The 16,017-nt window shown below is 39.9% G+C and overlaps 1 protein-coding gene across 1 annotated transcript in view; it reads left to right on the plus strand.

The window, feature by feature from the left end:
- The window catches only part of LOC125101538 (uncharacterized), a 323,109-nt gene that overhangs the window by 165,405 nt on the left and 141,687 nt on the right, over positions 1 to 16,017 (plus strand). Inside the window, 1 exon segment of the mRNA XM_047731961.1 lies at positions 1,413 to 1,537. Coding sequence (XP_047587917.1) covers positions 1,413 to 1,537 — 125 coding nt within the window.

Consider the following 16,017-nt stretch of genomic DNA (forward strand, 5'->3'; position numbering starts at 1 on the left):
AAGAAGTAGCATTGGGGAACCTGGTTGTCTCTGTCAGTTAAGGGTAGCACTCTTGGTTTTGGTTTAGGTCATGATCTCGGGACTGTGGGATTTGAGCCCTGCATCAGGCTCTGTACTTAGTGCAGAGTCTTCTTGTCCTTGTCCTTTTCTCTCTGCTCCTCCTCTGCTCTCTCTCTCTTTCTCTCAACTAAGTAAGTAAGTAAATAAATAAATAAATAAGTAAAAAGGGGGAAAAAAAAGAAGTAGCCTTGTTGACTTCACTAGAGATTTGATGACAGATCTTTTCATTCTGTTTCTCCTGGTTACTGCAAACTCTGAATTCAAAGCAACATTTTGCAACTGCAAAATAGTTAACCCTGAAGTCGTGCTAAAACTTGTATGAGCTGGTATCAAAGAATGTCAGGTAACTGTCCTCTTACAAATGATAATTAAATACATTTGAGAAGAATATAAGGAAAAACAAAACAGGAAAAGTTTTAATAAAAGTGTTAGTTATTACTAATAAATGTAGCCATAACTAATATTTATGTTAGTTATGGCTACTTTCCTTTTTTCCATAAATTACTGATTTTCAAATGAATTTTTATTGGCAACATTTTGCAATAAAGTCTTACAAAAGACCCTAATATATAAATCAATGGAAGTTGAACTGTTTTGGTGAATAAGGAAGGAAGAGCCCAAATAGGTTAACTGCTCCTACTCCCTACTCCTCATCATCATGGGGCTCCTAAAAATCCTTGGTTAAATGATAGGACTCAGTTTCTCCAATGAGACAATATGTTTGCTAGATACATCATAATAGGTCACATGATTCACTGAAGTTTACTAAATTAGCTCCCGCAGACATTTTATGGTCCTGAGTTTAAATATGTTGTTGAAAGTCACAAGCTATGGAACTAAGAAGCTGTTCATGGCAAGGCTAGAATGAAGTTTCCTGCTGAAGCAGAGAGCAGAGAGGGAGAAAGACTGAGTCCTAGTGGCCTTTGATTCCTCAGCTACTTCCCTCCTTCTCCATAGGCTGATTGTTCAAACTTTCTTTCAAATTCCTTTTTGCTGAAAGCAGTTTATAATGCATTTTCTTTACTTGCAACCAGTAGTTCTGACAATACAAATACCGTGACCTTGTTTTTTTTCTTTTTTTTTAAATTCCAACAACATTTATAAAGGCTATTCCATGTGAAATAATGAGAAATTGAACATGACGGTCTGCCAGTAGAGACATGTTGATTCAGTGAGAGAACGTGGAATGTAAAACGATCATTTCAATACAAAAACCATGGCTAGCTATGCTTCTAGATGATCAATGATTCTACAAGTCATTCTGGAGAAAATGTCACTGAAACCAGGTAAACCTTTTATCTGATATCTGCTAATATACTTTATTTTTTTGTTTCCTTAATTTCTTGGATAAGGGAGAAAGTCTGATCGATCACTCAGTGAAGGAAAAATCAGCTGCTTGGAGAACTACAGAAATTGAGGATTATGCGGAGGATTTATCTTACTTGGAGGAACTGGAGAAGCACAGATTTTCAGTTTGGTAAGTAACTTAGCCTGTCTTTCTATCTTCACATGTAAATCATTGGATTAAACAAATCCTTATTCATCATATTCTTTTACTATTCATTTACTCATCAACTATTGATTGCATGTCTATTACAGGCTTTATGATATGTACCCTGACTTGGGAAAGCTCATAGTCCAATAAAGTATATGGATGCTTAAAAACATCAATGTGATATGATAGTGATATTTTAAAAAAATGCACAAAGTGCTACACACACAGAGAAGTTGATGGCCAAGTTTCCTTGAGAATGGAGACGTGTTCTCATAAAAAGTTTGAGCCAAATCTTGGGGAGAGGAATGCTGTGGAAAAGTGGTGACAGTGTATTGTGGGTAGCATCTGGAGTTGGAGTTGGAAATGTGCTGTAGACCTTAGTTCTCTTAAGATTCAAGCAGATGATAGTTATTGCTCTCTTTACCTGCTGGTGTATATACAGGTGTATCTGTCTCTGTAAGCATACATATAATAAATATTAAAAAAATGCATAAAAGAGTGAGAAATGGAGCCTCTTAGAAGTAATGATTATAAGATTGTGCCATGGTGAGATTCATCAGGGATAGGGAAATGAACACCAGTAAGTGACAGTGTGACATATGGAGTAACCCAGGAAAGAAGAGATCAAGGAGCTATATTCAAAGTCATCCATTCCACAGCACTGCCTCCCTGCCTACCTCAAGAACCTTGCCCTGAATGGTTTCCCCAATGAGCAATTACCAACTTTGTGACTTAGTCCCAAACATGTTCTCTTATTCATTCTTCCATCCCAGAACCACCACTGGGAAGAGATAGTATCAGCTTAAATTTCATTTATCCAGTCACAGTTTTAATAAGTTCTACTGGCTTTAGTTAAATTTCAAAGTAAATACTTTTCACCAATGCTTTCCTGAAGCAACTGAAATGGGGCTCCAGGCTAACTAATGAGTTACGCTCTGAATCAAGAGATGGAAGCCTGTGCTTCAGAAATATCATGTAGGAATGGGAGCCAAGAAGCCCAGAAGATGAAAAATATGCATACTTCTTCTAGAAAGAAAAATAATATACAAGAAATGCTCTAAGTCTAGACTAGGGATTGGCAAGTACAGGTCCCAAGAAAATTCTGTTCTCAAAAACAAAAACAAACAAACAAAAAAACTGGAACTGAGGCTTAGCAGTTTGGTTACATATTATCTTTGACTGTTTTTCTGTACAATAACAGAATTGAGCAGTTGACCCAAAAAGTCTAAAATATTTACTATCTAGCTCTTTACCAAAAAAGTTTTTCACTCTTGCTCTACACTGACATAAATATTTCTCTGTTGTTCACTCATGACATGCACATAATTTTTTAGACATTTTTATGGTTGGGATGCCTGGGTGACTCAGTTGGTTAAGCTCCTAATTCTGGCTTGAGTCATGATCTTGGGGTCTTGGGATCGAGCCCCGCATTGGGCTCAGCAGGGAGTTTACTTTCCCTCTCCCCTTATCCCTGGTCGTGCTCTCTTTCTCTGTCTCAAATGGGTAAATAAAATCTTTTTATAAAAAAAAAAAAGGTATTTTGGGGCACCTGGGTGGCTCAGTGGGTTAAGCCTCTGCCTTCGGCTCAGGTCATGATCTCAGGGTCCTGGGATCAAGCCCCACATCGGGCTCTCTGCTCAGCAGGGAGCCTGCTTCCCCCTCTCTCTCTGCCTGCCTCTCTGCCTACTTGTGATCTTTGTCTGTCAAATAAATAAATAAAGTCTTTTTTAAAAAAGGTATTTTTATGCTTACTGCTTTTATCAGGTTGGGGCTCCTTATGTGTTTTGTTTATCTATTACTGCATAATGAATCTCTGAAGACTGAGTGTCTTGAAATACCAACCATTTTATTTGTTCACAGTTCTGTAGGTTGAGAATTCAGGCAAGGACACATCATGGAAGGCTTGTCTCTGCTCCACCATGTTCTGGGGCTTTAGCAAGGTGGCTCCTGTGGTTGGGGTCTGGCTTGAATACTTCTGTTGGGACCATATGTCTGCGATCTTGGTTCCTGCTCTCACTGTGGTCCTCATTTTCCACATGGGTCTCTCTCTGCTGATGTTTGGGCTTCTTATCAGCATGGTGCCTGGGGTCCAAGTAGCATCTTTCCAAGCACAGAAGGTAGAAAGTACAGATATCTCAAGGTCAAGCCTTCAAAGTTACATGGCGACTCCCACTGTATTCTATTGGTCAAAGCAAGCCACAGGGTCAGGCAAAGGAGGAATAGATTCTGCTTCTTGATGTGAGAGCAGAAAGGCAGCATTACAAAACAGCATGCTGGGTTGGAAGATATCGTGTGGCCGTCTTTGGAAGCATAACCTACCATGTTTTGCTTTATTCATTTCTGAGTACACAGCTCCTAGCATAGGGCTTAGCAAATATTTGTTGAATAAAACAAACAAATTAATAGAAATGAAAGGACATAGATGTTATGGATAAACCTGAGGATGGGTTCCAGTTTTGCCGCTGCTTGTAACTGTTAACAATTTGCTTACCCTCTTGGAAGCTATTTTATCCTGTATGAAACTGGGATAATAATACCTGTTCTTGGATACTGTGGTTCTTGTGGAAGTTCAAAGATTATGTATAACAATCTAACATGTAGATTTTTCATAAAGGCAATTAATATTATTAACATTAATAATAATAAAATGTGAAGAAAATGTCTTTTCCAAAGGTTAAGATTGAGGCCAAAGGTGACACTGGCAAGATTTCTCATTTCTCACATCTGTCTTTCTTTCTGGCCTTCATACACACCGAGCTCTTTATCACATCAGGGACCTCACAGTTGATGCTTCCTGTATCTGGAATGTTCTCTTCGTTCTTAGTAGTATAGTTAGTGGCACACACTGCAGCCCTCAGCATCAACTTTGCCTCCTCAGAGAGGGCTTTCCTGACTACCCTACGGAAAGAGGTACCCACCCCTCCTCTAATGATTTACTTCCTTATCACTTTGTTTTCTTCTTTAAAGTACTCATACCAGGGCGCCTGGGTGACCCAGTGGGTTAAGCCTCTGCCTTCGGCTCAGGTCATGATCTCAGGGTGCTGGGATCGAGTCCCTCGTCGGGCTCTCTACTCAGCAGGAAATCTGCTCCCCACTCCCCCACCTGCCTTTCTGCCTACTTGTGATCTCTCTCTGTCAAATAAATAAATAAGATCTTTTTAAAAAAATTTAAAAAGGACTCATCCCAGTTTAAATTAATCTTTTAGAGTTATTTCATTTATTTATGATTTATGATTAATGTCTTTTTCACTAAATGGAAGCTGTAGTCAGGAAGGAACCTCTCTTACCTGGTCACTCCTGGGTCTCTAGGCCCTGGTTCTAGAATGCCTGGCTTATAACAGGCAATCAAATATTTACTGAATGAGGGAAGAAAAGGATAAATGAGTGATCTGTCAGCTTCCCCCTCTCTCCCACCACCCTTGGTTGTCATACCTATTTATTTACTTTCAGTCTCTCCCTTCTTTGAAATCACTACCATTAAAAAAGAAAGAAGTAATATGGGATAATTAACCACTATGAACATTTCTTTTTAAACCAGGATTGAGGATATGGGGGCTGCCAAGACTTCTATAAACTTGTGTTTTAACTGGTCTGAGATACAATCTGAACAATTTCCTTGATGTTTTATTAGAGCTGGTAAATCATTTATTGGGGCAGCCTTTACCTAAATCCTCTCCAAATCCCCATAAAATGCATTTAACACAGAATACTGTACGACCCAGCTTCAAAGATATATGTGACATTGTGGGAGAAGTATTTGCTTCAGTGTAGCAAGTTTGAATGTATGCATTTTCTTTCTCTATTTCCTATATGACCTATCTCACCACATTTCTGTCTTGCCCCTGTGCCTCATTGTAACATGCTGATTTGGGTAAATTTGGTAGATTGCTAAGGCTTCAGTCAATCACAGCTTCCAATATTTTAAAAAAATGTATAGGACCTTTAGCTAGTCAAATGTAAGTTTATTTTGTTTGAAACTGCCAATATATTTTTTTAAAGTTTCCAAAATGTTAAACTGTTAAATTTTCTCAACCAGATACATGCTGGTGTGATGGGATGACTGTCATTTGCTTATATTTTGAGATAACATGATCTATCCAATGTATCCCCCCATACTTTTGTAATACAAGATTTATTTCCAGCATCAATCATTTGGATGCACAGTGGTTGGTTCTGTTCTATGCTCCCATAACACCCTGCACATTTTCTTTGTGCCCCTTGGCCCATGGTGAGGTGTTCCATAGTCCCTTTCTTTCATTAGACTGGACACTTAATAAATTTCACAGGGGTAGAAATTAAGTCTCATGTTCTTTCTGGTCTGATCACAATGATTGATAAATTACAAATACTTTAATAAACATTTATTGAATTAATACATGAAAAATAAGAGGAAATAAGAATATTGGCATTCCTGGGGCACCTGGGTGGCTCAGTTGGTTAAGTGTCAGAATCTTGGTTTTGGCTCAGGCCATGATCTCAGGGTCGTGAGATTGAGTTGCAAGTCTGGCTCTATGCTCAGTGCAGGGAGTGTGCTTGAGATTCTCTCCTCCTCCCTCTGCCCCTACCCCCCTCCCTTGAGCATAAGAGCTCTCAAGTGTGCTCTGTCTGTCTCTCTCTAAAATAAATAAATCAGTCTTTAAAAAAAGAAAGAAAGAAATGATGTTAGAAATTACAAGTACAATTGAGACTGTGTTGGGATACAATTACATACATCCATGAGAACATGCATTTCTGTTCAGTTCAAAAAATATATTGTCCACTAGGAGCTTTATTTTTCACATCATTTCAATTAATTAATTTTTTAATTTATTGATTTATTTTGAGAGAGAAAGAGAGAGAGATAGCATGAATGGGGAGGAGAGGCAGAGGGAGAGAAAGAAACTTAAGCAGGTTCCATGCCCAGTGCAGAGCCCAAGATGGGGCTCAATCTCGGGGCCCGGAGATCATGACCTGAGCCAACATCAAGAATCTCAAGAGTCGGAGGCTTAAGTGACCAAGCCCCACAGGCTCCCCTGGGAGCTTTTTTTTGAAATTTATTTTCCTATGAGGGAAAAGATTTCAATGAGAAAGTTTACAATGTCCATTCAGTTAATTACATAAATGACCACTCATCTGCCTGTGTAGACAGAGCAGTGGAATCTCATTTCCTATGGAGTGAACCAGATTTCCCTGGGTCCTAATGCAGTACCTTAATCTCAGCATAGTAACTTCTTCACAGAAGTAAACCAGATTATGTGTTAAATTCCCCTGGAAAGTAGTGCTAACGACTGCTTCAAGGCAGTGGTTGGAAGAAGTTAACATAGTTTTCAGAGGTACCTGACTCCCAACTGGGGAGAAGGTTCTGTAACAAGACAATCTAAAAATGTTTCCATTACTATTCAAATACAACTAGGTGGGTAAGTGACCAGAGAATCACATACTTTTAGAGCAGGAAGGGGGCTTGGGGATTATTTAGTTCAGCCCTGTCTGTTTATACAAGTATAAAGCTGAGACCTAGAGATGTTAAGTGACTTGCCTTAGGTCATGCAGCTCGTAAGTAATGGAAATGGGACTAGAACCCACTTCCTTTCCACCTTAATCCAGTCCCAATTATAAAACATAAATTCTCCCTAGGACTCTGCCAGTCGTTTTATAGTTTCCTGTTTTTATCAGTGGCAAGGTGCTGTGATATTCATCAGTAATTTGAATAGAAAGTGCTAATTCCTGGGAAAATACATATAATGGATTAATGTCAGTTTTCTTCTGCCATGGGGTGTTGGAGAGAGGGCGGATACTTCCGTGTGTGTAAAATGCACATGCGGCTCTGGCCACACAGGGTGTTCTCATCCAGTCGTTTATGTGGCTGACCTGAGTTTGTGGCTTAGGGAGGGTATGAGTTAACAGTAAACATCACAACAGGAAAGTTATTCTTTAATAAAAGTGATACACTTCCCTTTTTTATAACACACATGTGATTTGATGTTGAAATAAAATGCAGATGCTACTTTGATTGGCGTATTCCCTATTGTGCTTTTCCAAAACACCTTCACATATGGTCTGCCTCATTCCTGAGAAATGACTTGTTGTTTATGTCATACAAACAGAACAGATTGATTTTACAGTGAGTAAGGAGGATGATGAATTGTACGTTGGAGAGAAATCCTTGTCTCGGCAATCTAAACACTTGAAAATAAATGTTGCCTTTTGGAAAAGTCTCTTATGATACACCCATGATCCTTGCCTTTCATGCTCCCTTTCTGGGGTTAAATGGATACACACATGCAGTGTCAGCAGATAGAAAAGGTAGTTACAATAACCTCAAGATATAATTGTTCTTTTCACCATTTAAACATACCTGGGAGACCTAACAAGTCAAGAAATGGTAGCGTTGTCCCAAAGTACCAGCTCCAAACATCTATTTTCAGTGTTGTATCTGTCCTATGACCAGAATAAAACATTTTGCATCTTGGTAAGAGAGTAGTATTATTTCTTTATCAGACAAGTTCATTTTATTTTATTTTTAAATATTTTATTTATTTATTCGACAGACAGAGATCACAAGCAGGCAGAAAAGCAGGCAGAGATAGGAGGAAGCAGGCTCCCTGCTGAGCAGAGAGCCCGATTTGGAGCTCAATCCCAGGACCCTGGGATCATGACCTGAGCTGAAGGCAGAGGTTTTTTTGTTTTTTTGTTTTTTTTTTTTTAATTTTTTTTTTATTTTTTCAGCATAACAGTATTCATTATTTTTGCACCACACCCAGTGCTCCATGCAATCTGTGCCCTCTACAATACCCACCACCTGGTGCCCCCAACCTCCCACCCCCCACCCCTTAAAAATTCTCAGATCGTTTTTCAGAGTCCATAGTCTCTCATGGTTCACCTCCCCTTCCAATTTCCCTCAACTCCCTTCTCCTCTCCATCTCCCCTTGTCCTCCATGCTATTTGTTATGCTCCACAAATAAGTGAAACCATATGATAATTGACTCTCTCTGCTTGACTTATTTCACTCAGCATAATCTCTTCCAGTCCCGTCCATGTTGCTACAAAACTTGGGTATTCATCCTTTCTTTCTTTCTTTTTTTTTTTTACAGCTTTATAAACATATATTTTTATCCCCAGGGGTACAGGTCTGCAAATCGCCAGGTTTACACACTTCACAACACTCACCATAGCACATACCCTCCCCAATATCCATAACCCCACCCCCTCTCCCAACCCCCTCCCCCCATCAACCCTCAGTTTGTTTTGTGAGATTAAGAGTCACTTATGGTTTGTCTCCCTCCCAATCCCATCTTGTTTCATTTACTCTTCTCCTACCCCCTAAACCCCCCATGTTGCATCTCCTCTCCCTCATATCAGGGAGATCATATGATAGTTGTCTTTCTCCGATTGACTTATTTCGCTAAGCATGATACCCTCTAGTTCCATCCACGTCGTCGCAAATGGCAAGATTTCATTTCTTTTGATAGCTGCATAGTATTCCATTGTGTATATATACCACATCTTCTTTATCCATTCGACTGTAGATGGACATCTAGGTTCTTTCCATAGTTTGGCTATTGTAGACATTGCTGCTATAAACATTCGGGTGCACGTGCCCCTTCGGATCACTACGTTTGTATCTTTAGGGTAAATACCCAGCAGTGCAATTGCTGGGTCATAGGGTAGTTCTATTTTCAACATTTTGAGGAACCTCCATGCTGTTTTCCAGAGTGGTTGCACCAGCTTGCATTCCCACCAACAGTGTAGGAGGGTTCCCCTTTCTCCGCATCCTCGCCAGCATCTGTCATTTCCTGACTTGTTAATTTTAGCCATTCTGACTGGTGTGAGGTGATATCTCATTGTGATTTTGATTTGTATTTCCCTGATGCCGAGTGATGTGGAGCACTTTTTCATGTGTCTGTTGGCCATCTGGATGTCTTCTTTGCAGAAATGTCTGTTCATGTCCTCTGCCCATTTCTTGATTGGATTATTTGTTCTTTGGGTGTTGAGTTTGCTAAGTTCTTTATAGATTTTGGACACTAGCCCTTTATCTGATATGTCATTTGCAAATATCTTCTCCCATTCTGTCAGTTGTCTTTTGGTTTTGTTCACTGGTTCCTTTGCTGTGCAAAAGCTTTTGATCTTGATAAAATCCCAAAAGTTCATTTTTGCCCTTGCTTCCCTTGCCTTTGGAGATGTTCCTAGGAAGATGTTGCTGTGGCTGAGGTCGAAGAGGTTGCTGCCTGTGTTCTCCTCGAGGATTTTGATGGATTCCCTTCTCACATTGAGATCCTTCATCCATTTTGAGTCTATTTTCGTGTGTGGTGTAAGGAAATGATCCAATTTCATTTTTCTGCATGTGGCTGTCCAATTTTCCCAACACCATTTAATGAAGAGGCTGTCTTTTTTCCATTGGACATTCTTTCCTGCTTTGTCGAAGATGAGTTGACCATAGAGTTGAGGGTCCATTTCTGGGCTCTCTATTCTGTTCCATTGATCTATGTGTCTGTTTTTGTGCCAGTACCATGCTGTCTTGATGATGACAGCTTTGTAATAGAGCTTGAAGTCCGGAATTGTGATGCCACCAACTTTGGCTTTCTTTTTCAATATTCCTTTGGCTATTCGAGGTCTTTTCTGGTTCCATATAAATTTTAGGATGATTTGTTCCATTTCTTTGAAAAAAATGGATGGTACTTTGATAGGAATTGCATTAAATGTGTAGATTGCTTTAGGTAGCATAGACATTTTCACAATATTTATTCTTCCAATCCAGGAGCATGGAACATTTTTCCATTTCTTTGTTCTTCCTCAATTTCTTTCATGAGTACTTTATAGTTTTCTAAGTATAGATTCTTAGTCTCTTTGGTTAGGTTTATTCCTAGGTATCTTATAGTTTTGGGTGCAATTGTAAATGGGATGGACTCCTTAATTTCTCTTTCTTCTGTCTTGTTGTTGGTGTAGAGAAATGCAACTGATTTCTGTGCATTGATTTTATATCCTGACACTTTACTGAATTCCTGTACAAGTTCTAGCAGTTTTGGAGTGGAGTCTTTTGGGTTTTCCACATAGAGTATCATATCATCTGCGAAGAGTGATAGTTTGACTTCTTCTTTGCCGATTTGGATGCCTTTAATTTCCTTTTGTTTTCTGATTGCTGAGGCTAGGACTTCTAGTACTATGTTGAATAGCAGTGGTGATAACGGACATCCCTGCCGTGTTCCTGACCTTAGCGGAAAAGCTTTCAGTTTTTCTCCATTGAGAATGATATTTGCGGTGGGTTTTTCATAGATGGCTTTGATAATATTGAGGTATGTGCCGTCTATCCCTACACTTTGAAGAGTTTTGATCAGGAAGGGATGCTGTACTTTGTCAAACGCTTTTTCAGCATCTATGGAGAGTATCATATGATTCTTGTTCTTTCTTTTATTAATGTGTTGTATCACATTGATTGATTTGCAGATGTTGAACCAACCTTGCAGCCCTGGAATAAATCCCACTTGGTCGTGGTGAATAATCCTTTTAATGTACTGTTGAATCCTACTGGCTAGTATTTTGGCGAGAATTTTTGCATCTGTGTTCATCAAGGATATTGGTCTGTAGTTCTCTTTTTTGATGGGATCCTTGTCTGGTTTTGGGATCAAGGTGATGCTGGCCTCATAAAATGAGTTTGGAAGTTTTCCTTCTATTTCTATTTTTTGGAACAGTTTCAGGAAAATAGGAATTAGTTCTTCTTTAAATGTTTGGTAGAATTCCCCCGGGAAGCCGTCTGGCCCTGGGCTTTTGTTTGTTTGGAGATTTTTGATGACTGTTTCAATCTCCTTACTGGTTATGGGTCTGTTCAGGCTTTCTATTTCTTCCTGGTTCAGTTGTGGTAGTTTAAATGTCTCTTGGAATGCATCCATTTCTTCCAGATTGTCAAATTTGTTGGCGTAGAGTTGCTCATAGTATGTTCTTATAATTGTCTGTATTTCTTTGGTGTTCGTTGTGATCTCTCCTCTTTCATTCCTGATTTTATTTATTTGGGTCCTTTCTCTTTTCTTTTTGATAAGTCTGGCCAGGGGTTTATCAATCTTATTAATTCTTTCAAAGAACCAGCTCCTAGTTTCGTTGATTTGTTCTATTTTTTTTTTTGGTTTCTATTTCATTGATTTCTGCTCTGATCTTTATGATTTCTCTTCTCCTGCTGGGTTTAGGGTTTCTTTCTTGTTCTTTCTCCAGCTCCTTTAGGTGTAGGGTTAGGTTGTGTACCTGAGACCTTTCTTGTTTCTTGAGAAAGGCTTGTACCGCTATATATTTTCCTCTCAGGACTGCCTTTGTTGTGTCCCACAGATTCTGAACCGTTGTGTTTTCATTATCATTTGTTTCCATAAATTTTTTCAATTCTTCTTTAATTTCCTGGTTGACCCATTCATTCTTTAGAAGGATGCTGTTTAGTCTCCATGTATTTGGGTTCTTTCCAAATTTCCTCTTGTGATTGAGTTCTAGCTTTAGAGCATTGTGGTCTGAAAATATGCAGGGAATGATCCCAATCTTTTGATACCGGTTGAGACTTGATTTAGGACCAAGAATGTGATCTATTCTGGAGAATGTTCCATGTGCACTAGAGAAGAATGTGTGTTCTGTTGCTTTGGGATGAAATGTTCTGAATAGATATGTGATGTCCATCTGGTCCAGTGTGTCATTTAAGGCCTTGATTTCCTTGTTGATCTTTTGCTTGGATGATCTGTCCATTTCAGTGAGGGGAGAGTTAAAATCCCCTACTATGATTGTATTCTTGTCGATGTGTTTCTTTGATTTTGTTATTAATTGGTTTATATAGTTGGCTGCTCCCACGTTAGGGGCAGAGATATTTAAAATTGTTAGATCTTCTTGTTGGACAGTTCCTTTGAGTATGATATAGTGTCCTTCCTCATCTCTTATTACAGTCTTTGGCTTAAAATCTAATTGATCTGATATAAGGATTGCCACTCCTGCTTTCTTCTGATGTCCATTAGCATGGTAAATTCTTTTCCACCCCCTCACTTTAAACCTGGAGGTGTCTTCGGGTTTAAGATGAGTTTCTTGTAGGCAACATATAGATGGGTATTGTTTTTTTATCCATTCTGATACCCTGTGTCTTTTGATTGGGGCATTTAGCCCACTAACATTCAGGGTAAGTATTGAGAGATATGAATTTAGTGCCATTGTATTGCCTGTAAGGTGACTGTTATTGTATATTGTCTCTGTTTCTTTCTGATCTACTACTTTTAGGGTCTCTCTTTGCTTAGAGGACCCCTTTCAATATTTCCTGTAGAGCTGGTTTGGTATTTGCAAATTCTTTCAGTTTTTGTTTGTCCTGGAAGCTTTTAATCTCTCCTTCTATTTTCAATGATAGCCTAGCTGGATATAGTATTCTTGGCTGCATGTTTTTCTCATTTAGTACTCTGAATATATCATGCCAGCTCTTTCTGGCCTGCCAGGTCTCTGTAGATAAGTCTGCTGCCAATCTAATATTTTTACCATTGTACGTTACAGACTTCTTTTCCCGGGCTGCTTTCAGAATCTTTTCTTTGTCACTAAGACTTGTCAATTTTACTATTAGGTGACGGGGTGTGGACCTATTCTTATTGATTTTGAGGGGGGTTCTCTGAACCTCCTGGATTTTGATGCTTGTTCCCTTTGCCATATTGGGGAAATTCTCTCCAATAATTCTCTCCAATATACCTTCTGCTCCCCTCTCTGTTTCCTCTTCTTCTGGAATCCCAATTTTTCTAATGTTGTTTCGTCTTATGGTGTCACTTATCTCTCGAATTCTCCCCTCGTGGTCCAGTAGCTGTTTGTCCCTCTTTTGCTCAGCTTCTTTATTCTCTGTCATTTGGTCTTCTATATCGCTAATTCTTTCTTCTGCCTCATTGATCCTAGCAGTGAGAGCCTCCATTTTTGATTGCACCTCATTAATAGCTTTTTTGATTTCAACTTGGTTAGATTTTAGTTCTTTTATTTCTCCAGAAAGGGCTTTTATATCTCCTGAGAGGGTTGCTTTAATATCTTCCATGCCTTTTTCAAGCCCGGCTAGAACCTTGAGAATCGTCATTCTGAACTCTATATCTGACATATTACCAATGTCTGTATTGATTAGGTCCCTAGCCTTTGGTACTGCCTCTTGTTCTTTTTTTTGTTGTGAATTTTTCCGCCTTGTCATTTTGTCCAGATAAGAGTTTATGAAGGAGCAAGTAAAATACTAAAAGGGTGGCAACAACCCCAGGAAAATATGCTTTAGCCAAATCAGAAGAGATCCCGAATTGTGAGGGGGGAGAAAGGGGATAAAAAGGAGTTCAGAAAGAAAGAAAAAAAAAAAAAGAAACTATTAAAAAAAAGAAAGCTGATAAAGAAAAAATATAAAAAGAGGAAAAAAATATATATATTAGATAAACTATTTAAAAAACGTTAAAAAAAGAAAACGGTAAGAGTTAAAAAAAATTCAGCAGAAGAAGAGAAAAAGAAAAAAAAATTGAAAAAGAAAAAAAAATTAAATTAACTGCAAGGCTAAAAAATCATGGGGAGAAAGCCATGAGTTCCGTGCTTTGCTTTCTTCTCCTCTGGAATTCCGCCGCTCTCCTTGGTAGGTGAACTTGGTCCTGGCTGGGTTTCCAGTAGATCTTCTGGGGGAGGGGCCTGTTGTAGTGATTCTCAAGCGTCTTTGCCCCAGGCGGAGTTGCACCGCCCTTACCCGGGGCCGCGCTGAGTAATCGGCTCGGGTTCGCTTTCGGGAGCTTTTGTTCCGTGAGCGCTTTCCGTAGAGTCCGGAGGACGGGAATGAAGATGGCGGCCTCCCGTTCTCCGGCCCGGAGGAGCCGAGAGCCCGGGGCCCCACTCCTCAGTGTGCCCTCAGAGAACAGCGCCCAATGTCTCCCGCCACCCTGGCCTCTGGCCGCGCTCCGAGCTGACCGAGCCTGTGACCGGTTCAAGGCAACCCTGAGCTGAGAGTCACTCCTCGGCTCTGTCTCTGCAGCCGACTTCCCCGTTCTAATACCGGTAAGCTCTGCGACACTCAGACACCCCCGATCCTTCTGCGACCCTGCGGGACCTGAGGCCGCGCTGACCCTGCCTGGGCTTCCAGTTAAGCCTCTGGAGCGATGTCCCTCAGCGGAACAGACTTTTAAAAGTCCTGATTTTGCTCCGTTGCTCCGCCGCTCGCCGGGAGCCGGCCCCTCCCCCCGCGGTCTATCTTCCCGTCGCTTTGGATTCACTTCTCCGCCAGTCCTACCTTGCAGAAAGTGGTTGATTTTCTGTTTCTGGAATTGCTGTTCTTCTTCTCTTCAATCTCCCGTTGGATTTGTAGGTGTTTGCAATCTTTAGATAAGCTATTTAGCTGATCTCCCGCTACCCGAAGTAGTCTCAGCCTGCTACTTCTCTGCCATCTTGACTCCTCCTCCATCTGAAGGCAGAGGTTTTAACCCACTGAGCCACCCAGGCGCCCCCAAGTTCATTTTAAATATGAAAATTTTACCAGAAGCTTCCTTAGAGGTCTCCAACTTTTATCCCATTAGGATTATCCTGCACAAGACACTGAAAGTGATGTTATGTGCTCACTCCTCTGACAAGAGGCTAGCCACATCCATTTTTGCAGAATTTTACAGTTTATAAATCCCTTAATCTTATTCCTATATTTTTTTAAATATGGTGCTCAAAACAGCCTTGTGAGATAATATTATGCACCCCACTTTACGAATTATATAAGGGCAAGTCCAAGAAGCTCAGGAGGTTTACTTACCAACAATCAGCTAGCTGGTCTGGATGCTTTCCTATCCTGTTCTCTTTCCACTATGGCCTCTTCTCTGGCATGTTTCTACTATGGTACTTCCTGGCTAGCCTCCACGTCACATGCGAATTTTGCTTTGTGTATTTTGTAGCTTTTCCTGTTTTAAGTTATACCTTACTGGCGTGTCCCTTGGAGGTGGGTGAATGGGAGGTGAAGATAAAATGCTGTGGAGAAGGGGGTTACTAAGTAAGTCAATTCTAGAATGACCCAGCATAGCCAATCCCTGTGGAGGTACATTCCTGATAGTGATTTATCAACAATCCACATACAATTAGGTACTTTTTGACTGATGTCTTCATCTTATGAGGTATGGCTAAAGCATGATCGTCTATTCCTACCCAGAAGGAACAAATCTTACTGGCTAAGAATATAGGTTCTGAAGCCATAATACCTAAACTCAAGGAAATCAGTCTTACAAATTAGGCTGAGCAAGATTGAGCAAACCTTGACATGTTTCTCAAACTTTTTGTACCTCGGTTTCTGTGAAAATAGTTACATTTTCCCTGCTATCTCAAAGTAGCTGTTTCTATGAAAGCTTTTGTAAGTTGAAATGGAACAAATCGAAAATGCAAATGCCATTAATTTATATGGACACATCTTTAAGCATTCCCAAAAGCCGAAAATTACCTCTTTTAGGCTTTTCTGATACCTTCAGACACATCTTGCTAACGGATGCACAAAATAAATTGAGAGGAAGCAC

Source organism: Lutra lutra, chromosome 6 (assembly GCF_902655055.1).
Source record: "Lutra lutra chromosome 6, mLutLut1.2, whole genome shotgun sequence".
NCBI classification, from domain to species: domain Eukaryota; kingdom Metazoa; phylum Chordata; class Mammalia; order Carnivora; family Mustelidae; genus Lutra; species Lutra lutra.